The 24,089-nt window shown below is 51.7% G+C and overlaps 2 protein-coding genes across 12 annotated transcripts in view; one reads left to right on the forward strand and one right to left on the reverse strand.

Annotated features, from left to right (window-relative positions):
* ZHX3 (zinc fingers and homeoboxes 3) overlaps positions 1–19,113 on the forward strand; it is a 42,814-nt gene extending 23,701 nt beyond the window's left edge. For 2 of the 5 annotated variants that reach the window (XM_061441436.1, XM_061441437.1), the window contains exons 3-4: positions 13,064–15,969; positions 17,343–19,113. In XM_061441436.1, coding sequence (XP_061297420.1) covers positions 13,224–15,969; positions 17,343–17,353 — 2,757 coding nt within the window. In that variant the 5' untranslated portion in view covers positions 13,064–13,223 and the 3' untranslated portion in view covers positions 17,354–19,113. Of the gene's footprint in view, positions 1–2,486; positions 2,688–3,909; positions 4,373–13,063; positions 15,970–17,342 lie in introns of those variants that run through there. The other 3 variants (XM_061441438.1, XM_061441439.1, XM_061441440.1) reach the window with 3 other exon arrangements.
* A 3,143-nt stretch (positions 19,114–22,256) lies between these two features.
* PLCG1 (phospholipase C gamma 1) overlaps positions 22,257–24,089 on the reverse strand; it is a 42,360-nt gene continuing 40,527 nt past the window's right edge. For 4 of the 7 annotated variants that reach the window (XM_061441433.1, XM_061441429.1, XM_061441431.1 and 1 more), the window contains exon 32: positions 22,257–23,892. In XM_061441433.1, coding sequence (XP_061297417.1) covers positions 23,847–23,892 — 46 coding nt within the window. In that variant the 3' untranslated portion in view covers positions 22,257–23,846. The remainder of the gene's footprint in view (positions 23,893–24,089) is intronic. The other 3 variants (XM_061441435.1, XM_061441432.1, XM_061441430.1) reach the window with 1 other exon arrangement.

Here is a 24,089-nt window from a genome sequence, read left to right on the forward strand (position 1 = left end):
CATAGGCTCTGCTGCTTTTGGTGGTGGAAGTCAGGAATATTTGTTATCCATGGTACACTCTGCAATGACAAATTTTCCATGTTCAGTTAAAGGGATGGGAAATTCTAGATTCCTGAGGACAGCTTTTCTCCAAAGGCTCCAAGTGAAGTCAGCTCCAGTGAAATGAGCCTTCAAATGGGCAAACTGATATTTTAGTATTTTTTTTATTGATTCTTAGTTCATTCCTGGATTGTTCCCTTATTCCCATGGGAAAATGGTGTTCCCACCCAGCTCATCCTGCACCCTGCCTTGTCTGTCTCTCACAGAGGTTTGTGAAAGGTGGGGTGATTTCAAGAGGGTGAAATGCAGCACTGGGCTCTCCAGATGACAGCAAACCTGGCACAGATCCTTTTCCCCGTTCCTCCCCTTTATGCCACCTGCTGCATGTCTGATTTGGGCAAAGCAAGCAGCTGTCAGTGAGCTCTATTTACTGTTAGGGGGGACAGAAAGCCCTGGGACCTGTCTGCAGTCATGGATTGGGTTCTTCTTCTGGAGCTGCTCTCCTCTGCGGGACTGTCCTTCACAGGCAAGGAGCTGGGGTGGTGAGGTGCTGACAGCCCTCTTTGCACTTGTGTGAATATATGAGGTATTTAGAAACCAGCTGATGGAGCTGTTGGGGATGTGTGGGTAACTTCACACCTGGTTGCACATGCAGAAAGTGGAGCTTTCCTTGGGTTGTAGTTGCTATGGGTGTGTGTTTGAAGCCTATGGCCAAGACCTGGAGATAGGCTCAGTATGGCTTGGCAGTAATTGGGCATTAGTTGCGTAATGATAGTAATTTCCTAGTTCTTATTTCCTAAATTTGGTTTACCAGACTGTGCTGCAATGTGACTTAAAGCTGTAAGTATTTGTCTCTGTTGGCAATTGGAAATGTGGCATTAGCTGTGACTCTTTACAGAAATAAGTGTTCAGTGTTGGAGTTAAATTGAATAATATGGTGGTGTTTGTATCTTAATCTTCCAAATAGCTCTCTTAAGTTCACTACATTGATGTCTGAAAGGCTTAAAAATAATAAACTCCATTGTATAGAGCTTTGAATACAGAGTGGAGGCTTAGTAATTGCTGGCAGTGCATGGGTTGAGTAACACATGGCAAGGGAGCCATTCCCCAGCACTCTTGGAGTCTTTAAAAGAATCTCCTCGTATCAGGGCCTTGTGATCCACAAATTCCTGAGTCCATCAGTATTGTCCTGTACCCAGCTCTGGGGCAGCAACGTGAGAGGGACATGGAGCTGCTGGAGCGAGTCCAGAGGAGGCCATGGAGATGCTGCGAGGGCTGGAGCAGCTCTGCTCTGGAGCCAGGCTGAGAGAGCTGGGCTGGGTCAGCCTGGACAAGAGAAGGCTCCTGAAGGGGAGACCTGAGAGCAGCTCCAGTGCCTAAAGGGGCTGCAGGAAAGCTGGAGAGGGGCTTGGGACAAGGGATGTAGGGACAGGCCAAGGGGAATGGCTTGAACCTGCCAGAGGGGAGACTGAGATGAGCTCTTAGGCAGAAGCTCTTCCCTGGGAGGGTGCTGAGGCGCTGGCACAGGGTGCCCAGAGAAGCTGTGGCTGCCCCATCCCTGGCAGTGTTCAAGGGCAGGTTGGACACAGGGGCTTGGAGCAAGCTGCTCTAGTGGAAGGGGTCCCTGCCCGTGGCAGGGGTTGGAACTGGATGAGCTTTAAGGTCCCTTCCCACCCCAAACCAGGCTGGGATTCTGTGATTTTGCACAAAGACTTGCTGGAGACCTCAGTCCAAAACCCCAAACCCTGTATGTGGGCCATCAGACAGCCTCTTGCATTCTTCATCAGTCTGCTGGAAGCTGTTTTGGTCCCAGCTGTTGATGAGGGCTGGTGGACTGGGCTGGTGAGCTCGTCTTCCTGCCACCAAGGACTGTGCTGGGTGGCTGTTGGCAGGGGGCTGAAGTCCTGCTCCCCTGTCCCTTGTAGGAAGCGGACAGCCCAACTCCCAGCCTTCTGCCCTGCACAGGAAGGGGGGAAAAGCCAAATACTTGGTGGTCTGGGGGGGGTTAAATGGTGTTCAAAGAATCAGGTCCCTGGGGATTGAGTGTCAAAGGGGGAGAGCTCTGGAGGCAGGGATCTGGCTTTGCTGGGTTTCCTCAGTTCCCCTTGTGAATGAATTCAGCTGAGGGATAGGCTGGTTGGACCAGCAGGCATGGTTTCCCAACCACCCAGAAAACCAGGAGAGGAAAGGAGAACATGATTTGTTTATCACAACTGTGCTTGAAACTGATTTTAAATGTCTGACTTGTGAGAGTAAGGAAATTCCTTTAGCTTCCAGCAGAAAATAACTGGGATTCTTTCAGCTCACAGCTGACCCACGGAGCTTGGTGAGTTTTCCACTGAAAACATCATGACTCTGCAGCAAGGACAGCCCATTCCAAGTGTCACTGAGCAGCTGGGGGAAGAGCCGAGTCCTGACGAGCACAGTGCATGTCACAAATAACCCTTGATCTTTGCTCTGTATCCCTGCACTCTGCTGGGCAGGGTGCCTTGACAAACGGCTCTGAACAAATACAGTTTTCAAAGCAAAGAGCAAATGGCAAGGGCTGTGCGTGGCTGGCAGGTGCCGGATTTGGATGCCTGGATCTTGCCCATGGAGAATGAAATCCCAAATCTGTTCTTCTCTCCCTATCAGTCCTAAAAGAAATGGTGAGTATTTTGGAGAAAGGAAGGAGGAGCGATGTAGTTCTCCATGCTCACTCTTCTTGGCAGCTCTCAAATATCATCCTACTGCTGGTGTGGTGAGGAGGACTTCTGAGGCTCGGCTTCTCAGCAGGCATATCTCAGCAAAGGGTTAGCTGTTGGGATTCTGAGCTCTCTTAATGGTCTGCCCTACTCTATGCCAGCAGGACCTGTCGGGAAGTGGGGACTTCTGGAAGTCTATCACTTATGTAGGTTCTGCAAAGGAGCTGGACTGCGTTGGAAGGTGGTGCTCCAGCCAAAGGAGCTGAGCGCTTGCCAGTCTGACCTTATGCTTCTGAAGTTCTTGTGGTTTCAATGCTTTAGGCCATGGTATTGCCTATTTAAGGCAATGGAAGAAAACCCTGTGCCACTCTTGCAGTGTAGGTATGTGAACTGTAAGCATCAGGACCAAATGGTAGTTCTAGAATTAGGTGGTGTCCCTAATTTCCCTCTTCAGTTTTAAGTGGATGCAGCATTCGTTGCTCACAGTCTCAAGTGTTGTGCTGCATTGTTGTAAGGGGTTGAACATCTGCCCCTTCCAGCCACAAAAGTGGCTCTGTTCCAGTGGTGGGTGGTTTCTTTCTATTCAGGGATCTTCAGAGGCCTGGAAAAGCTTGAGTATTGGGCATGACTGTCAGCTGGTGCAGATCCCCTTGACTCCCCTCCTTCCAACATCTGCAAGGCCAGAGCTGGACATCTTGGTTTGCCTGTGCACCGTGCATAGCGCAGAAAGACCCTGACCCTACCTGGTGCTGAACAGGGAGTGTGGCCTCACCAGGAACCTGTCCATCCAATGCTGAAAGCATCTGTGGTCCCAGCCTCTAGAAGGGGAGAGGGAAGATCTCTCCTCAGGTCCTGGGGAGGGCTGGGACCCTGGCTGGTGGATGCTCATCCTCCATTTGCAGCTCAGCTCCAGCAGTACTGTCCCGCTGCATGGATGGGAAAGGCGCAGATGTGGCACCCAGCAGCCCCCTTCCCAAGCACCCTACAGTGGCTGGGATGCTGGATGCTGGAGCAGAGCAGGGGCACGAGGTGCCAGTCCCACACAGGGGGTCTCAGCACAGTGTTTCTTTCCCCCAGCATTGTGTGGGTGATTGACTGGCAAAAGCCTTTTGAATATTCATTTGGCTGAGGGGAGAGGAGAGTGTGGCAGCTCCTTGAAATCAGCTTGGGGAGGGGAAGCAAATAAGACAGCCTTTATCTTGCTACTAGTGCTACTTGAACGCTCTCAAATGCATACTTCACATGGGTAAATGATTGCAGAGACCTCAGCCTACCTAACAAGCCTACTCTTGTAAAGCAGAAATTACAGTGCCTGCATACTCGCTGTCCTCATTCAAAAGCCCGTTCCTCATTAATATCACTTTATACATATTCTTGCAGCTCGAAATGCCATTCCTCTTCTCCCCACCCATTTCCTTGACTGGCTGTGACATACAGGAACTACACCCAGTGCTTGACTCGCCTCTCCTGACCTTTTGTAACTTGGCTCCAAACTCCTTTTTTTGGGTCTTTTGCAAAACACTGTCAGAAGGGAAAAATCCTTTGTTAAAACACAGCCAACTCCTGCCTCAACGTGGAACAGTTTGTTCTGCTCAAAGAATGAGCCAGTTCAGTGAGCAGAAAAACATTGCCATAAACCAGCCGACCCGGTAAGCTGCAAAAGCCATCGCCTGCGCTCGGGCTCTGAAAGGACGACGCTGAAGCAGGATCCGCAGGGATGGAAAAAAAATCATCCACGGTCCCGACCTGCCAAACCCCGTTTCCTTGCTTCCAGCCCAAGTATTTTGCAGTTGTCTTTTTGGTTATACCAACTGCGGTGGGGGAATGGGAGCTGCTGCTAAGCCCCAATGTAATGCAGCTCCTGAAGCCAGCATATTGCAAAGGGCACGGTGGATGAAGTAATCCAGCAGGGCTCAGCCGGGAAGGGGCTGCAGCTCTCCTAGCCTCAGTCTGTGCTGCAGATGATAAGCTCCAGTGCCCTGCGCTTGCTGTCTGCTACTATTTAGTAGCTGGGCTTAGTCTTTCCCACCCACATCTTGTTTTAAAGCTCTGGACACTATTTCTCTGGAATTGCTGCGGGTCTGCCCCTTCCCTGGCCGCTTGGTAGCTGGGGATCCGCCTGAATTTAGCAAGCACAGGGGACTTGGATGCTCGGTGAGAAGCTGTCTGACCCTCTGTCAGGCTTTGGGTTTGTGGTTCTGCAGCGGGATCGTTTCGGTGCTAGTATCAAAGCTGGTTTTCCTTTAACGCTAAATGTGGTGGCAGCTAGAGCTGTGGCGCCTGAATTTGGGGTGATGGTCTCCAGACAGGGTCTCCCATACAGAGGTGGGTGTGCAGGCCTGGAAGGGGGGCTGTGAGCAGAAGTGCTTCAGAAACACAAGCTCAGACCCCCAGAATGACTCCCTGGGACCAGGCAGGCTGCAGCCATCGGGAACTCCGTGGGCTCTGGTGCTTGGGTGCTCTGTGCCATCAGGTGCTCATACCTGTGGACCCATCACCACTGGGCCAGGCATTTCCTGATGGTTTAAAAGGCTCGAATTCCCTTGCCAGAGGTGTAATGTGGGCCAAGATCTACTTCTGGTTCTCATTCTGTGTTGGGAACTGCTAGTTTCACTCTGATCTCCCCAATAGCTTTATGGCTTGGAGCCATTTCAGCAATTTCAGCGTATAAATATACAAAAAAGTACACTTTAGGTTGAACCCATCCCTTTTCATGTGCATTCCAAAATGTGCTCCATCTGCTAAAGCTGCAGATGCAGCCCTTTGCTCTTGCCTACCTAAACGGTGACGTGGATAATAAGCTGTAAGCGTGGGATCAGAAGGCATGCAGCGAGTCGGAACGTGGTGTGGCAGATACCCCTGACCTGTGCGGGGCTGTTGGAGGTGCTTCTGGTGGAGCTGCAGTCACAAACAGATCCCTGGCAATGCAAGCAAGAAGGAAACCTCCCAGAGAAGGCACAGAAGGCCTTCATACTGTCCTGTTCAGGTAGAAACCACCCGGCTGGTGTTCACCATCTGAGTGCGAGGTGATGGGGGGACCCAGATACCGCTGAGCTGAGGGACTTCTTGTAGCTCCATTAATGCTATATGGTGTGCTCTGCTGGTAGCATTAACCTCGGAGCTGGCTCCGTCAAGAGATGATTATCTGTCTGCTGGACCTTTTCCTTTGGTGGAATGCCAGGAATGTTTTGCAACACGGACAGAATGTGAGGCTTGAAGCTATGGAGGTGGGTCCCTGGGATGCTGGGACTATGAACCTGGCTAAAGTAGTGTAACTCGGAGCGAATCTGTAATGAAGCCTCTATGCCAAGAGAGATTATTTTGGATTTTTTTGGAAGATGTTAATGGTATGATTGCATAACGTTTATTTTGTGCTCAATCAAATGGATGAGAGCAGAGGAAAAGGAGTGAATTAATGTCAGTGATGTTCAAACAGAAGCACGCGAAGCTCCGAGGGATGAGCAGTGGTTTTGTTTTGATGTGTGTTGTGTGGAGGTTTTTTCTTCCTGCCATTCTCCTGAAATACAGCACGCAGGCTTGTCTCGAAGGGGGGCACTTTGCCAATAGTCTAAAGGTTATATTATCCTAGTGACCTATTTTTATACTCTAATCGTGTTCTGTTTCAGCTGCCCCTTTCTGGCCTTCCATCGTGCTCTGCTCTGTGCTCCACTGGAAATAAAAAGGAGGTAATTACCATCGGTCCCCGGTGCTGAGGCAGAGCACCAGCCCTGCCCAGGTAACACTGCAAGGGCCAGTTGCTGCTGTTATGGAAGCACCAGAGCAATCTGAACACCCAGCTCCACAATGGGCGATGGCTTGAAGCAGGGCGATGAGGAGCATTGTGCTGCAGTGCAGAGGAGAGGGGTCTTCTCTTCAAGGCAGATTTTAAATGGAGAACTACAGCAGTTTGTAGAAGGGTGAGATTTTAATGAATAGCTCTGTTTAACTGGCCTAAATGGAAAAGACACTTTTCTACTGTGGGTTTGCCAAGGACTGGAGAATGAATACGATTGTTCGGTCAACCGCTTCCCCTGCCTGTATACTGTGCCCGGGTTTTCAAAGCCAGGCTTAAGCTACAAAGCACCCTGACCAGTGGACATAGAGAGAAATTGTTCCTTAGTACAAACGTTGGCTGTGATGCTGCTTGAAGCTCGAAACTGCTGAAACTTGTGTGTGTGTTTGTACATTTGTGCAGTGTGAAATAGTGAGATGTGACAAGGCTTTTCTTGCCTGCGCGGCTCCTCTTGTGTGGTGGTTATTGTGTTGCTGGTGGCTTTCCTTGTTCTTGTGAGAGCACCTGAGTTTTGAGTGCCTGCAGAGTTAGTGCCACAGCAATCTGCTTTCGGGGGGAAGGGGTGGATCTTACTGACTTGCAGCCCTGTATGGGTTAAACTCCAGCGGAATTAAGTGTGTTGCTGCCTTGGTGTTGGGTTATGGACCAGGCTCTGGTGCCAGCCCTAGGACATGGAGCAGAGATGTGCCCTTGGAGCTGAGGTGATGTTCTGCTGCTGGAGATGGGCCCATCCCGTGACTTCCCTGCCAGCTGCAGGCTCTGCAGGGTTATTCAGGGAGGATGCTGGACTCCAGCACACTGGGATGCGCAGCCACAGGCCAAGAACAGAGGAGCTCAGCCCTGCCAGATCTTGCCTTTCCTTCTCTGTTACAGAGCTGTGCTAGTACAGCTACAAGAGAAGTCCTGTCCACACCCTGGTAGCTGGGATTTGCTCTGAAGAGGTGGGCTGTTCCCTCTAACTGTGTCTGTCCATATTGAATCACAGGGATGTAGCCTGGAGAGGTCTTTGCTGAGTTACTGCAGTGTTTCCATCTACATAGCATGTCCCTGGGATGGATTAGCTATAGCCGCACTGTTCCTGTCAGGGGATTGCATCCTCAAAGCCTATCGGTGATGCTGCTGTGTGCCTTCTCCCCTTGTGCCTTTGTTGTAACCAAAGTCTGTGACTCCAGTTCCATGGTGATGAAACCCAGATGACAACTGGTTGGGTTTCCTGGCTGGGAAACAAGCCCTTGCCTGTTCTCACCTCAGCCTGGAAGGTGCAAGAATCTCCAGCCTTCCTCTCTCCTGCCAGCCCACACCAGCCACATTTTGGCAATAAATGAGTAAAACTGATGAAACTCCTCCATGACTTCTCATGAACAGACTCCAAATGCAGAACAGATGCTAATGCAGTGCAAGAGGAAGAGCCCCAGGATTCCCATGGCTGGCACAGGGGCAGTTGTGGGGCTGTGCCCCACGTGTGCCTGCACTCGCTGCTGCGTGGACCTGCTCTTCCTCCTCTCGCCAGCACCCAGGTGAATGCTCCCAGCCCCAGGCTGAGCTGGCACCAGCTTGGCATTGGGAAAGGGGAAGGTGGCTCAGCCCTTGGGTCAGGTGCTCCAAGGGCACCGCTCCTTCCTGCTGGCCCTAGGGATCTCCCAGTTACCGGCCTTTACTTGCTGATTACTCGTGGGGAGTTGGGAAGGGATCTGTGGACTTCCCAAAACTGCATCTCCAGGCCTAGCTGGAGGTAGAGCCTAAAGAGGAGAGGCAAAAACTCTCAAACATCAACTTCTTATCCCCAGTTTTGATTGTTTTTCTTTTTTTCCCTTTCTCCCCTATACTTTGCTATCAGCCGGGGCCTGCCGAGCTTCAGCTTAAAACCTAAACTTCTGTTCTTTGAAGTGTCAATATTGTGCTTGGCTTTGTATAAGACAGAAACATTAACTGTCTCTGAACTAGGGAGTGTGTCTGCCTGCCTTGCAGGCACCCAAAGTGCTGCGAAAACTGTTATTTTACTTCTATTTTGGTGCTGATTGCTGATGTTTTCCTGTTTGAGCATTCACTCCTCAGCAGAGCCGCATCGAACACCAGAGCCATGGTGGAGCACGCAGCCCTGGGTGAGCGCTGAGCACCCAGCGCTGGCTGGGCTGGGGCAGAGCAGGGCTGCCTGGTCCATGGTGCTGCCCGGTGGCTGTTTCTAGGCGAGGTTTGCAGAAGGTCACAGGAATTAATGTTGTAAGCGGGGCCCTTGGCACGGCACTGGTGAATGTTTTGCATTAACAACCTCACTGGTTAATTCACTGAAACATTTAAACACAAACCAGTCGCATCCAGCCAAGCTGGAAAAAGCTGAAAGTTCAGACTCGGCAGCGCAGATTTCGAAACCTCCCTTTGTTAATCTCTGCAGAAGGGAATTTTCTGCCATTGCTGAGCTCTCTCTGAGCGCTTTGGGCATTGTTCCCCTCAGTGGAAGCGAAGCGGCTCTGCATGGGGTTGGTGCTGTGTACCTGGACCATGGGAACAGGAAGGAGGGTTGGTACAGGAGCATGGCAGGAGGGGAATGCTCGTGGAAGTGTTGGAGGCTTTGGGCTGTCTCCAGCAGAAATGCTGGCCCTGTGTTAGGGCCACAGGGATGCTCAGGGGTCAGGGGCATCTCTCTGATGAGGAGGGATTGCAGGAGCTGGGCCTGGCTAGTCCAGGGAAAAGCAGACTGAGATGGGATCTCATCAGTGCAGATCAGTATCTCAAACACAAGTGACAGAAGGATGGTGCCAGACTCTTTTCCGTGGTGCCCAGCGACAGGACAAGGAGCAATGGCCATAAACTGAAACACAACAAGTGTCATCTCAACATGAGAAAGAATTTCTTTATGCTGAGGGCGTCAGAGCCCTGGCACAGGCTGCCCAGAGGGGTGTGGAATTTTCCTCTCTGGAGACATTCAAAACCCACCATGGACATGTTCCGTTTTCCAGTTCCATCTTCCTCCTCTATTATCACTATTATAACAGGGGTAGCACATCTTGTGGTGCTCCTTGTGCTTGTTTGTAAGCTGGAGCTGGGTCTCTGGCCTCCTACATGGAGAAGAGGCATGCAGACCTGGGCAGTGCAGGAGCGAGCTCAGCTGGGGCTCTGCCTCTTCTGAGCCACAACCCTCGAGAAGCTGATGTGTCCGCACCAACCTGGCTGTCCCTGCAGCCACAGCGTGGTAAAGCTGCACCTACCCGGGGAGCAGATCTGTATCAGCATGCTTGGTTTAACTGCTTTGAGTCAGGAGCCGTGCAGACAGGTGATCAGGGCTGCGTACCAAGGACAGGGAACCACCACCCAACCCAAGCCATTACCTGGGCTGCTCATCCCTGCCTCAGGGTGTGCACAGTTGTGTCGCTGTTGTATGAGCAAACACACATCAGCCCCAGGGGCGGTTCTGGTGCTTTAGGTATGAGACCTGTTTACTCTCTTTCCTCACTATCAAATTAACAGTGTAAATCAAACAGGAACCATGAATTTAAGTCCAATACTTTTGTCTTTCTGGCTGCCAGGTCTCCAGTTAATTGTAAAATATTAGGGAATAAGGTTCTTCACACAGGTCTGAGGCGTTTGCAGTGGTTTACACTGAGCTCTGGTGTAAGGCTGCTTGCTAATGGATTTATTTTTCTGCTATTAATTTACCGTGTCCATTAAACCAGACTCACTTCAATGCTGGAGGAATCAGTGAATGATCCATTCTGTTATATATTAGTGGTGTATTAAAGTATTAGTGCATTCCAGAAGGTAAGCAGTGAATAAAACATGCTCCAAACATGGGGTTATGCAACTGTTCTATGGAAATGAAATGGACAAGCAGTATACTTGATTAATTCTCCTTTTTTTCCCCACTAAATTGGCACTGTGATTCACTTCCAGCTAAATCTGCAATCTGTGCTCTCAGGTGGCATTAATATTGGAGCCCCAGCAGGAGAGCTGGGGCAGCTTTGATTGCATTTTTAAGGCAAGATGTTGGAGAGAGCTCAGAGCTTGATGCAAATGTGCTGGTAAATGAAATGCAGCTTTTAGGTTCTCTGGAGGTGGGTCAGGCCCTTCACATTTACCCACAATAATGGTGCTGGCGTGCCCCGGAGAGGCACTCTCTCCATGTGGCACAATGGGGGTCTGTGTGTGTCTCTGCTCTGTATCAAATTCACTCTGTTGACAGATAAAAATCATCTTTGTGATATCAGGCAACTCCAAAAACCCTCAGTAAGATCCGTCTGGGACTCGAGCATTCTCAGGAATGGAGGATCTGGAGCTGGATCTCTAGCAGGAGCTTGGTGGAAACAAAAAAGCTTGCAGAGAGCCCAGTGTTAGAGCTGCACAATCAAATTCAATGTGAATTCTCTTTTACCGTTGCTTCCCTGACACGAAATTCCTTTCAGCCTTTCAGGCTGGATTTTGTAGCCTTCAGGCTGGTCTTACTGGCTTTTTCCCCTAATTGACTTGAGTTGGAAAGGTCATTGTACCCCGCTAGATTTTGTAATATTTAACGTAGCATCAAAAATGAGGAGCTTGGGATTGGTGTCAAATGCACGCTGGTCCTCTCTGAATATCAAAGCCCATTCAGAGCCATCCAACTATTTGACTCGTTAATGCTAATGAATAACTTTCTGGCTCTCTGCAGAGGGAAAGACTAGTCATGGAAAGGTGGCATAAAGCAGGTCTTGAGATTCGCACTAAATCCAGCTCCCAGCCTTAATACCTTTTTAACTTAGCATTTTTTATTAAAGTTGTAATTTGTAGCCTTTCCTGACGCTGTAGCATAGCAAACAGGCTGCTCTGGTGCCAAGTTCAGGGATGACTAACACTATTCACAGCACTGGGATTAACGGGAAGTGCACGTTTTCCCATCAGTCTTTTAAATGGTGCCTGAGAGCTGCTGAGGCCGGAGTTGACCATCCAGGCTCTGCCCGCTGGAAAAAGTGATGTCAGCTTCCAGAACAATTAAAAACCAAATTCTAATGAAATTAGGGAGGTCCAATTGTACTTCCTGCATGTGATGTTTTTGCATCAGGACCTTACATTCCCCTGCCGTTAAAGCTATGGGCACAGATAAGCAGAGGAGGTATTGCATAAGCACCAAGTCATTTGCCCCATCTGCATTTCTGGGAGCATGAGATCAGCTCAGGATATCTGAGATGAGAAAGCTGCTGGTGCACAAGTGCTGTAACTGATAGGAGTTACCCCTGAGTCAGCTGGGAGGAGGGGAGTTGGCCTTGGGGGTTTTTGTAAGTTCAAGTTTTTATGAGTGCTTTCATGAAGCTCCATTGCTATTACTGTAAATCCCAGGAAAGTCTGGCACAGAGGCTTTGGAATATGAATCACTGTGTCCATATGCTTCCAAGTGACACTGCAACCTGGGAAAATACCATTTTACCCCTGTGTTTAAAAGAGAGAAGAGCAGAGTTGGTGCACAGAAGGTTGCGTTGACAGAGAGGTTAAGGAGGAGATGTTGCTGCCTGCCCTGTCACCAGAGCAGTGACTCCAGCGTCACTGCCCTTGTGTTGTGATCTGGGGCACGGAGCCCTCTGTGCACATGGCGAAGCTGCATCAGGCTGCAGATAAAGTTGTGGCTAATGCCCCAGCCAGGCCTGGCTTTCTGAAGGCTGGAGCAGTTTGAGAACCATGTTAGCTTCAGGAAAAAGAAGGAAAAGAATTATTCCTTTCTTCCTCCTTGTTTTCCTCTGTTTTTCTAATGTGAGGTCTCTGGTCACCCCCAGAGCAGCAGCATGGGCTTGTGTCACAGAGAAATGGAACTTCCTTAGGAGGTACCCCCAGTGTGCTGGGTTGTGTGAATGCCAAGAGCTACAGAGGAGGTGGCAGGGGAAGGCCGGAAGGCTGGCACACACGTGTGATGCTGCCATGGAGTGCTGGGACCGTTCCTCTTGCAGCTCCAGGTGAAGACTCAGCAGCTGCTCTTGAAACAGTGGTGAAGTGGCAGGGGATGGGCAGGGAAGCTCCCAGATGCTCTGCAGGCTTTGTCTGAGTGGGGAGGGCAGAAGTAGATGGCCCTGGCGCCCTGCAGCATGGCTCCCAGTGTCTCTGCAGGCAGAGGCCCTTGGTGTGGGCACGGTGCTTTGAGCTGGGGAGAAGCTTCCTGACGGGATGTTTGGAAAAGTACAGTTGTGAAGAAATGGAGATGTTCTGCAGGGAATGTGTTGAGTTTTCACCAGGTTTTCCTGGTGGAAAGCAGGCAGCATTCCCAGGGTGACCCTGCCTGGCACTGCTGTGCCCCAGGGAACACCGGGGATGGATCTGGGCTGGGCAGGGTGTGGGGAGATTGTGGTGGGTTTCCTCCTCAGATGGGAATTTGGTGCAGGCTGTAGAAGAGATGTGTTTGTGTGTTGGTTTCTAAAGAGCTAATTCACAGGTTGCACGTGTGAAAATACAGTAAATCCAAGGTCAAGTTAAATTTTCCTATCAAAAGAGACTGAAAATGATTTTTTTTTGAGTGAAACAGTTAAATACCAGGACAGTTGTGCTTTGTCTAATGGCAAGGAACTAACCCCGTCCTTCCTCTCCTTGTCCTCAGGTTCAGCGGCAGATATGAGCATTTGTCAACATCTGGCATCGGCTCCTTGGGACATCATGAGTTTGCTGAAATCTAGACCACAGAGCACTTGCAGTAGCACTTTTTCAATCTGAATTTCGTGTGCATGAAAGGAAACTAATTATCTGGATCGACTGTAGTGATGGCTAGCAAAAGAAAATCCACAACTCCCTGCATGATACCAGTGAAAACACTGGTGCTTCAGGAGACTGAACTGGATGCTGTAGAAGATGATAGGGAAGGAAAGCAACAGGATGCTCCTGCGGAAGGGCCAGCAGCTGGTGATGCTGGTGCCAGCAGCACTAATAACGGAGCTCTGTCTAACGGGCACCGTGGCATTGCTGATAGCGACACTTACATCTGCAAGTCTTGTGACTTTGGATCTCAAGATGTTCAGCACTTCTTTGGGCACTTGGACTCTGAGCACTCAGAATTCAGCAAAGACCCTGCGTTTGCCTGTGTCACGTGCAACTTCCTTGCAAACAGCTATGAGGGGCTCTCCCACCACAACATGGAGTCTCATGCCGGCGAAACGAGCTTTGTCTGGAGGGTGGCTAAGCAGGACAACCGGACAACCGTGGAGCAAAGTCTCGGTGAGACCACCAGCAGCCACGAGGTTCCAGGAGAGGTCCCTGAGGAAGGGGTGGATGGCCAGGCGGAAATTATCATTACCAAAACCCCCATCATGAAAATAATGAAGGGTAAACCCGAGGCCAAAAAAATCCACACCTTGAAGGAGAGTATGTCAAGTCAGTTGGGCAGTGAGGCAGAGGTGAAAGACGGGGAGCATTCGTTCCCCAACGGGTCCGTGCCGGTCAGCCAGCCCACGGCAAGCTCAACAAAATCATCTCATGTAGTGAATGGCTCCATCATAGGAAATGTGCCTGTTCTGCAGGCAGGTGTTGCACAACTTGTGTCCCTGCAGCAGCAGCCCCCATTGCATCAGCAGCTACCTACATCCAAGTCCCTTCCCAAGGTGATGATTCCCCTGAGCAGCATTCCAACATACAACGCCGCCATGGACTCCAACAGCTTCCTGAAGAACTCTTTCCACAAGTTCCCCTACCCCACCAAAGCCGAGCTCTGCTACCTGACCGTGGTGACCAAGTACCCGGAAGAGCAGCTGAAGATCTGGTTCACTGCCCAGCGGTTGAAGCAGGGCATCAGCTGGTCCCCGGAGGAGATCGAAGATGCCAGGAAGAAGATGTTCAACACCGTTATTCAGTCCGTGCCACAACCCACCATCACCGTTCTGAACACGCCGCTGGTTGCGAACCCCGGCAGCGTCCCCCATCTCATTCAGGCGACTCTACCGGGCCACGTGGTGGGGCAGCCGGAGGGGACGGGGGGGCTGCTGGTCACGCAGCCCATCATGGCAAACGGCTTGAAGGGCACCAGCTCCTCCTTCACCTTGGCGGTGAGTTCGGTGCCCAAGCCGCAGCCGGCGGCGCAGCACAGCACCGTGAGCTCCAGCAGCGCGTCGGGGGTGAAGGTGGTCAACAGCGCGCAGTCGCTGCTCACCGCCTGCCCGGCCATCTCCTCGCAGAGCTTCCTGGACCCTAACGTGTTCAAAAACAAGAAGTCCCACGAGCAGCTCTCGGCCCTGAAGGGCAGCTTCTGCCGGAACCAGTTCCCGGGGCAGGCTGAAGTGGAGCGGCTGGCGAAGCTCACGGGGCTGTCCACCAAGGAGATTCGGAAGTGGTTCAGCGACAGGAGGTACCACTACAGGAACGTGAGAGGCGGGCGCGCCGGCTGCCCTGGGGACAGCGCGCTAGATGCCCTGCCCGAGGCGCCCTTCGACGTGCCCAGGGGGGCTGAGCTGGGCCCCACAGCTGCCCCGCAGCACCCGCCGCGGCGGCAGGCCTGGCACCAGGCGCCTGACTTCACACCAACCAAGTACAAGGAGCGGGCGCCGGAGCAGCTGAAGGCCCTGGAGAGCAGCTTTGCCCAGAACCCCCTTCCCGCCGAGGAGGAGGTGAACCGGCTCCGGGGGGAAACAAAGATGACGCGGAGGGAGATCGACAGCTGGTTCTCGGAGAGGAGGAAGAAGAAGGTGGCGGAGGAGAACAAGAAGGTGGAGGAGACGGTGCAGCAGGAGGAGGAGGAGGCGGAAAACGGTGGCGGGGAAGGGGAAGACTCCTCGGATGAGCTGCAGGCTGCGGGGGAGAACGGCTCCGTCGATGCCTCCGGCAACAACTCCGTGGAGCGGAAGGTGAGTCCCATCAAAATCAACCTGAAGAACCTGCGGGTGACCGAGTCCAACGACAAAGCTGAGCCAGTGGGGGCTGGCAGCACCGAGAAGGGAGATGTTGGGGGCAGCCTGGCACCCAGCCCTCCCAAACCCAAGCTCAACTTCAAGAAGACAGCGCAGCAGCGGCACCTCCTGAAGCAGATGTTCGTGCAGACCCAGCGGCCCACCAACCAGGAGTACGACGCCATCGTGTCGCAGACGGGCCTGCCGCGCGCAGAGGTCATTCGCTGGTTCGGGGACAGCCGCTACGGCTACAAGAACGGGCAGCTCAAGTGGTACGAGAACTACAGGCGTGGGGTGTTCCCGCCGGGCATGGCGGAGCTCAGCCCCGCCGCCCGCGACGTGCTGCAGGAGTACTACGAGCAGCACAAGGCGCTGCGGGAGGAGGACGTGCCCGGCCTGGCCGAGCGCGCCCAGCTCGGCGTGCAGCAGCTCCGGCTGTGGTTCGCGGTGAAGGCAGAAGAGGAGGGCAGGGCGGCTGGCGCCGAGGAGCCCGCGGCCGGCAAGGGCAGCCGGAAGCCACCGAGCGAAGCCGGCCCCGAGGTGCCCGAGAGCAGCGAGTGCTGGGAGCCGGGCGGCCGCGAAGGCAGCGCCGGGACCCCCGATGCCCCGGGCCCACCGCCCGCCGCACGGCTCGGTGAGAGGTTGGGTGGGCGCAGATGGGGCTCTGGGTGTTCTCCGGTGGGGAACTGAGGCTTTAGGGCAGGGTTCAGTGTCTGTCGTTTGGGGTTTAACTGGGGAAACGGGGAGGAATTCCCTCTGGGAAAGAGGGGGTGAGGGAAGGAGTGTGAGGAGGGTGCAGTGAGGTGCTCCAAGTGCTGTTGCCTGCCTTGGCTGCTGGATGCTGGCTCCACTCAGAAGCCAAGTCCTGCTTTATTGTAAGCCAAAGTAAAACCAGCAGGAGTGCCTGGTCTCTACCTGCCCCGGGGGCAGGTGGCTCTTGGGTCTATTTATGGAGGGGATTGGTGTTTGGGAAGGAAGGGGCCTGGCTGCTGTGTCCATTGCCACCCTCCCCTTGGCCTCAGGCAGCAGCCGTGACCCCTGCCTGTGCCGCAAGAGCCTCTTCCCTTCCCTTTCCCACTGCCAGCTCTCCAGATGTGAGCATCCTTGTTTGCCGCGGGGCATCGCTCAGTGGTGGAGATGGAGGCTGCAAGGAGGGAGAGATGGAGGCTGGTGTGTACTGCTGCTGGCCCTACCCCTCCTCCAGGGCTCACTTCTGAAAGCATGTGTGTGTGTGTGTGTATGAGGAGAGGTGAATTCCAAGCCCTCCATGGGCTCTGCAGACTGCCGCTGGGGGCTGTTTCCTCCCTGGCCGGGCTCCCACCATATGAGGATGGCTGAGTGCTCACCCTGTCCTGCTGCGGGCTCTGCAGCCTCTCGCCTGCTCCATGCATGCAGCCCCTTGCTGTCCTGCTGGGCAGCTGGGACCTCCTCCAGTCCCTCTGCCTTGCTTTGGAGCTTCCCACACACCTCTGCCATGGCTGCAGGCCTTAAAAAACAATGATAATCATTACAAACATCAACTAAAATTCATTACTTCCCTCCCCCGTCTCATTTGAAGGAGATGGTGCGTGGGTTTGAATGGGGCCCTGCCCTTCTTGCAGCTGAGAGGCCTGGATGTGTGTTGCCCCATGTGCTTTGCAGCAGGACTGGCTTTGGTCAGTTTTTGTGCCCATGGCAGAGAGATGCCCCTGCTAGCACCCTTCAGCATGGCTTTATGCCACCCAGTGTGAGGTGATCCCCACCACCCCCCTGTGGCACAGAAGCAGGAGGTGCTCAGCGAGGGTGCACGGCTTCAGACTGCTGCAGGCTGCATCCCTCAGCCCAGCCCTGCTCCCTTGAGCATTTTGGGTTTCCTGGTCCCTCTGACTGGGGCTAGCCTTTCTCTGCAGCTGACTCCATCAAGCCTCCTAGTTTTGCTCATCCCGAGGCACTCTTGCACCCCTTCCTGCCCACCCAGCAGGCTCCTCTGCATCTTGCAGCATCTCTGACCCCTCTGTTCTTTTTCAGAGGCAGACTGAACTCAAACCACCAGCCCCGGAGGATCCGCTATTACCCTTGAGAAGAAACTTTTGGTCTTGAAGAAACCCATGGGCCAGGCTGATGCAGACCTCAGGAGCAGGATGTGGTGGTAAAGCACTGCCATAAATGAGACCTTTGAGCACAGCACACGAGAGAGCACGCGTGCAAAAACTTGGTGCAGAGCTCTTGTGGCCCAGCCCAGGAGATGGCTGAGAGCTGGCAGGGGCTCAGCCTGCACCCAGGAAATAGGATGATGCTCTTGTTGCTTTCCAGTGGACAGACTTTCAGATTTCATACTCATATACCGATGCCTACAGCTGCCTATACAAGCGTAACAAATCTCAGACGTTGTGTAAACAAGGTCATTGCTTAGATATGGACTATCATGGCACAGTATTTCTTTCTTTTTTCTTGGGTTTTTTCATCTGTCTGTTAAGGTGTTTGTTCTCTAAAGGTTGGCATGGCTGCATATATCCTCTCCACCCTTTCTGGTCCTTAAGCCCTGGCAATGAAGCACTTTGTGGGCACACAGGGGTGTGGGTGTGTGTGTGTGTGTGTGTGGAAAGGGGTCTAAAAAGAAAACTGCCAGTTGTGTATTAAAGCCCAGTGGGAGCTGAGTGAGATTTTCATCCCTAAGGCATAGGTTAGATTTAGCATTGCATACTCTCCAGTAAGTACCAGGTTCCCAGACAGAAGCATCCTAGGAGATGGAGTTTGGTGTCATTTCTCCCTTGCCAGCTAGAATACTTTCCCCTGTGCTCCTGGAGACTGTCTGTAGCAGGCTGTTCAATCTCCAAGTCTCCCTTTAATCACTGAGAACTAGCACATCATAATTTTTCCATCCTGACCTGGAATCTTTTCATTGTTCAGAGAGAACAAGCTGTTCTTCAGCGAGCAAATGCAGAGAATACTCAGCGTTGCTGTGAGAGGTTTAAGGATTGTTGTCTCCAAGGGATCAGCAGCAGCTCTGCTGCAATCAGGAAGCTTCCCTTTTGCAGCCCTACATGATAGATCCTCCTGCAGCAGCACTGGGAACTTCAGGTGTTTGCTCCAGGCTTCCCTATCCTTCCCCATTTTATTTCCCCCATTCCTTCTGCAGTAGTTCTGGTGAAACAGCAAAGGAAATTGCGCAGTTAACCCTTCTGCTCCCCTCTACCTGCACAGTTTTAATGTGCCCATCTTGTCTTGGGTGGTTGCTGTGTGATGCAACTCCTTGAAGATCTTCTCAATATTCTTTTCTAACAAAAAACAAGGTCTAGAAGGGAAACTCTTGAGCTGGATACTCCAGCCAAATGCTGTGTCAGACCGTTCTGTCACAAACTAATCAAATCCCAGCTGAAAATTGGTTCCATGTCTTGCCTTCACTTTTGCTCTTGGAAAGGCTATTCCAGAAATTCATTGCCTTTGAGTGGTTAGAATCTTTATTTAAATTTCTAGTTTGAATTAATTCGTGGCTGGTTCGTTCCTGGTTTGTTTTGGAGCCAACATTGTCCTTTAACTTAAATAGGTTTTGGTGTCTGTCCGCTGATGTATTTATGGAGAGGAGTCAGAGCTCCTTATTTTTGTCAAGCTAACTCAGCCAAACTTTTTCAGTAGAAGGTTTTTAGTTAGTGAAAGCTTTTTCATGTGGGAGACTTTATTGTTGGTGGTAAATGATATTTATTAGAAGGGTGGGTAGCAAGCCCCAAAGGATTGGATCCAGAGATTTACAAAACGTCTGGTTTAAACCCAAAAAAAGCTCTTTCAGAGCCCCTTCCAACACTGGTGTCTGATTTCTACCTTTAATTGCTTTGCTTTTCCAGTCCTTTCCCCATCCCCTCTTTAAGAGGCTGCCTTGTTCAACTGCTAGGAGAGGTTCTGTCTGTTCAGTGCCTTGTAAGAGACAGGACTTCCTCTGGCCCTGTGGTGCGTGCTTCCATGGTAGGTGCATGCTCCTGAGCTCACGTAGCTCCCCTGGCACACAGTGTCACCCCGGTGGCCAGGTGTGAGCATCTGCTGTGGATGGAATTGCCCTGCACCCTAACGGGACCTGGGGAGATGCTGCACCCTGCAGTGACACCGTGCTCCCTGCACCTCTCCAGAAGCACTGCTGCTGTCGTGCTGTGGTTGGAGGCAGAACCAGCAGCAGTCCCACCTCGGCCTCTGTTGGCTCAGGTGGGCAGCATCTTCGGGGAGAGCAGAGACAGCCAGAGCCCCAAGGGCTTAACCCTCATGGGTGCAACCATGCATACCCCAAAATGTCAGTGGTGGCAGGAGAATCTGGGTGCTCCTGGAGCCAGAGGCAGCATATCTGGGAGCTGTGTGTGCCGAGAGTATGTGTGTGTATGGTGCTACCTTCAGAGAACAAATACAGGTAGGTCAATTTACTCTCTAGTGTCTATGTACATGCAGGTTTATTTAAGTACACATATATACAGTTCAGATACGCCATTGATTCTTTATTGCATTAAAATGTACATTAAAAATGTACACTTTTACTAACTACTCGCTATATAAATATGTTGGAAGTGTAGTTTGCCCATTCAAGGTGATTTTCTGTGGGATTTTGGGTGTACACTTGAAGGCCTATGGCTAATTGGAAGAGTGATCCCCGCTCCATCTACAGAAATGCTTAAGGACTATGGTATGAACTGATCCCTTCAAACCATTTTTCCATGCACTTAGCTGAAAGTTTTTTGCACTTGGATTGTATTTGGCCAGTTTTCCAGACAAATTGAAGAGAAGTCTTGTGAGCTGGAGGGAGAGTTTCCCGGTGTACACAGCAAAACCAGCCTTGAGGGCTGGAAGCAGTTGAGGGTTTTGGGCTTTGTCTCCGTGCATTCATACAAGCACAGCAGGAGTTTTCTTTCTTTTGGGTTGGAGGAATTGTAAAAAGTGGTTCCATGCAGACTCCCCTTGGCTGCAGTGGGGCTGGCAGGGCCCAGCGCGAGGGGAGGGTGGGTGTTTAGAGACAGGAAAATCAGAAAGCAGTCGAGTTCCCTTTCTAACCCCTGCATTCCTCCTTATGTGCATTTGCTGAGTTGACTTGAAACCTCTGTGAAAGCAGAACCTGAGGGGTTAGTTCTGTGGCCTCATTTCCCTGTCTGAATCTGAGGAGAAGCAGGTGTCATCGCCAAAACCAGGCTCAGGTTTTGGTGCAGGACGTTAGAAATGTGTTCGCATCTGAAACTGAAAGGAAGAAATGAGAGGTGGCTTGAGAGCCCCAGCAGCAGCTCTTCTGGTGGTAAGAGGAAGCATCACCAGGATTCTACACAGTGTGTGAATATTTATCATCATCTAATCAAAGATGACTCTCTTGATTTGAAAGGAAGGGTGTAAGATAGAGATTGTAGCCAGCATCAGTAAGAGAGGGAAATGAAATTCTTTAGCTCCATTCTCTGTGTGGCAGCAACAGGAGTAACCATCACTTTTAATCCGTGTCAATCTTGTTACTTGTGTCTCTGAGGCTGCTTAAATTAAGGGCACAATCTAATTGCTTAATGACCCGACCCCTGATCTGTGCCATACCTGGCCTACTCATGTAAAGAGCTGCTGGTTCTCCTGATGGAAGCAACATCTACTGTATTTGTTCATGTCAGCAGGCCCTGCTGTGGGATTCTAGACGTGGCTGGTTCATTGGGTACCTTGTTTTTCACCATCCTGGAAATCACTTTTTTCTTACTTTCTTTAGGAGAACACTAAACAACCCATATTTTACAGGCTCTTCTTCCCACTTGTCCAAGGAACATCGGGCCTGCAGCACAAGGGCTGCTTCCATGGGTGACCCACAGAGCTCCAGCTGCAGGTACTGGTGTGGCTGCCTGTCCCTTCCCTGGTCACCACCAGAAGCCACCAGCAGAAGCAGTTGCTGCTGGCAGCTCTGATGAGAGTCACAGAGCCTTAACCTGCCTGGGCGATGCTGGTGCAGAAGCTGGAGCTGCTTGGTTAGTGTTTGCTAGGTGTCCCCTGTCTGTTCAGGAGGAAGAGGAGGATGGAGAAGGCTGGGTTTCCACTTACGTTATTTTGAGGTTTAGAAAAAAGAACAGGTTTTGGTCACAGGTAGAAGTGTTGTATTCTGACTTCCCTGCAGCCCCTCTCTTAGAGACACTACAGAGGCAACCTGGTGGGAAGGTGATGTGTGGAGCTGGGTCACTGGGAATCAGAAGAGAAAGATGGTTTTCAGCACTTAGGCACCAGTTACCAAGTTAATGTGATGCTGTACCTTCCTGTCAAGTTGATAGCATTTGAAATGCTTGTAAACTCTCTCCTGTTGCTCAGATAATTTTGGCTTTGCTGTTTTCCAATCAGTCGATGGCCTGGTGTGCTTCAGCTCACAGCAGGAGCCTCTCTTGTCATTCCTCAGTTGATCACAAACCAGCAGGGTAAGATGAGGCAGCGCTACAAACGGAGGTGTAGGGATGAGACACTTGCAAGCTGTACCTTTTCTCTTGGCAAGTTTACTTTCTGCTGTATATTTTCCTGGCAGTGGTCCCTGCCAGGAATGCTGGGTTGGCATCACACAGCTTTAAGCAGAGCAAGGGAGCTCTGTAGCGAAGCCGTGATTTGTGTTGTGGTTTTGTTTCCTTGTTCCTGCCTGTTCCAGTGAGGAGTGCTCTGTTGGCTGATGTTGGCCATATTGTGATGGCACAATTCAAGCCACTTTTCCCCTGTACTGATGGAGGGTGGTGTTAGGAGTCTTGCTTACTGGTGGTAGTGAAGATTGGGCTAGGAATCCACGGCATAGAAAACTTCTTGCTAAAATTGCACTTTCTCTCTGCCCCATCTGGCTCGTGGTGGTGTTATGGGTACGTGGCTGTGATTCCCCTTGCACATACTAACATTGCACTAAAAGAGAGCCTTTGGGAACAGCGTGTTGATCACTTTGTTTCTCAGCAGACCACAAAGTCAGCCGAATGGGGTCTCTTTGTTTTGTTTTTTTATTTTTAATTATTGTTATTTAGAAATCATGCTGGTGCTGAATGACCTGGAATTTTTGCTTGGATTTATCCAAAGGAAAATGTAATTGTAGCTGCAACGGGACCTTTCATAAGGGTGGCCGTGCAGCTAGGGAGCAGAGCAAGGGCTCTGCTGGGTCTTTGTACCGGGGAGGTGTGGGGGGTTCCAGTGGGGTTATTATTGTGTTTTTCTTAAGACCACAGTTTTAGATGGTCACCTTGGCAATCGTGTGAGACAGGAACTAGTTTTTACTTTTGGTAAAGGTTTTAAAGAGGAAAAACAAAAAGTGAAGCTGCCTGTGATTGTGGGCTGTAGCTATTACTAGGGCTAGGGTAGCTTGTACCTGCTATGGAACTTTACCTGCTCTTATTCTGAGGGCAAGAACTCCCTGTAGCAACAATGCCACTTCTGAGAAGTGAACGGCAAGTTTCCCTTCCTTTTGTATATGTGGATGTGAGGGTGGGTGAGGGGAAGAGCTTGCTTGTACAGTTTGTTGAAATGAAACCAGACATTTTTGGTTGTTCCTAAATAAAGAGCGGAAAAGACGACCGTGACTCGACTGGTGATTGCGCTCACTTCAGGGAAGCCCTGGTGATCCCCTGGTGCCAACAGCAGGAGCTGCCCCAGGCATGGGCATGGCTGAGCTGTGCCCCCAGTGGGGAATGCTCCATCACAACCTTCCTTTTGGTTTAAAAGCACAACTTACCCACAGGGTGAGGCCAGCAGTGGGTGACCCGGCTATGTGCCAGAGCCTGGATACCTCTGTCCTAGTCATCCTTCTGCAGCCTGGAGTAGCTGCTTGTCCCCATTCCCATTCAGCAAAGCAGGGTCAGCTGTAGCACATAACCACATTAAATCTAGGGCTGCTCCTGGTTATTTCCCCCTACCAGTAGCTGCAACCTCCCTAAAGCCCGGAGGAAGGATGGAGCAGTGCAGCCCCCTGGCATGGCTCCACACCCAGGCAGGGCTGCAGTGGGGCCATGCACCAGACACCACACACATAATACTGACACTTTTATTGTCATTCAAAGCTAGAGAGGCCTTGTAAATGTGAGTTTCACTACTGGCCCGTCGGCAGTGGCTATACAGGTAGGTAGATGCGATGCCCCCAGGACAGAGGTGCTGCCTTGGTCGCTCATGTCCCCCCTTGCCCGGCGCGTTGGGAATGGCACAGCAAAGGATGAGTGCCAGAGGGCCCCGGGAGCTGCACAGGAGTGGGATCGCTGGGAATCCGGGCAGAGCAGCGGTGGCAGGGGCTGGCTGGGGGAGTTCAGGTCTTGTTCTTTGCCGTCAGACAGCTGTCTCCCCTCAGCAGCTGGCAGGCAGTGCGCACCCGTGTGCTTTGTTAAGGGCTTGGTGGTGACGGGAGGGATTCGGGGTTGGTGTGGGGTTTTTTCCCAATATATGTTTTTTTTAGTTCTCCACTCGAACACTTCAGCGGAGAAACCGGAGAAGCTGCCTGAAAGGAGGCCATAGCAGTGCCGTTTCCATAGAAACCAGTTCACAGTGTGCCGGGAGATCCACCGGCACTGGAGGTGCTCCCACCGCCGCGATGGGCTACAGCCGGTTGTCCCCGTTGATCCGGGTCCTCCGCAGCGCCCTGCTGGGGTCACAGAGAGGGGACACGGCTCAGGCTGCCCATGGCACGATCCAGGGCAATGTTCCAGTGGCCAAAGCTGTGCCCTACGGATGGCTCAGCACATCCCCATGCTGGTGCAAAGTGCCACCGGCTGGGGGGTGGCAGCTCCTAGTCCCACCCTATGCCCACAGACCCCAAAGCAGCAGCTCCCCAAAGGACCG

Source organism: Pezoporus flaviventris, unplaced genomic scaffold, assembly GCF_033815535.1.
Source record: "Pezoporus flaviventris isolate CSIRO_AGI_PZ_B2104156 unplaced genomic scaffold, CSIRO_AGI_Pfla_v1 ptg000213l, whole genome shotgun sequence".
Classification (NCBI taxonomy): Eukaryota; Metazoa; Chordata; class Aves; order Psittaciformes; family Psittacidae; genus Pezoporus; species Pezoporus flaviventris.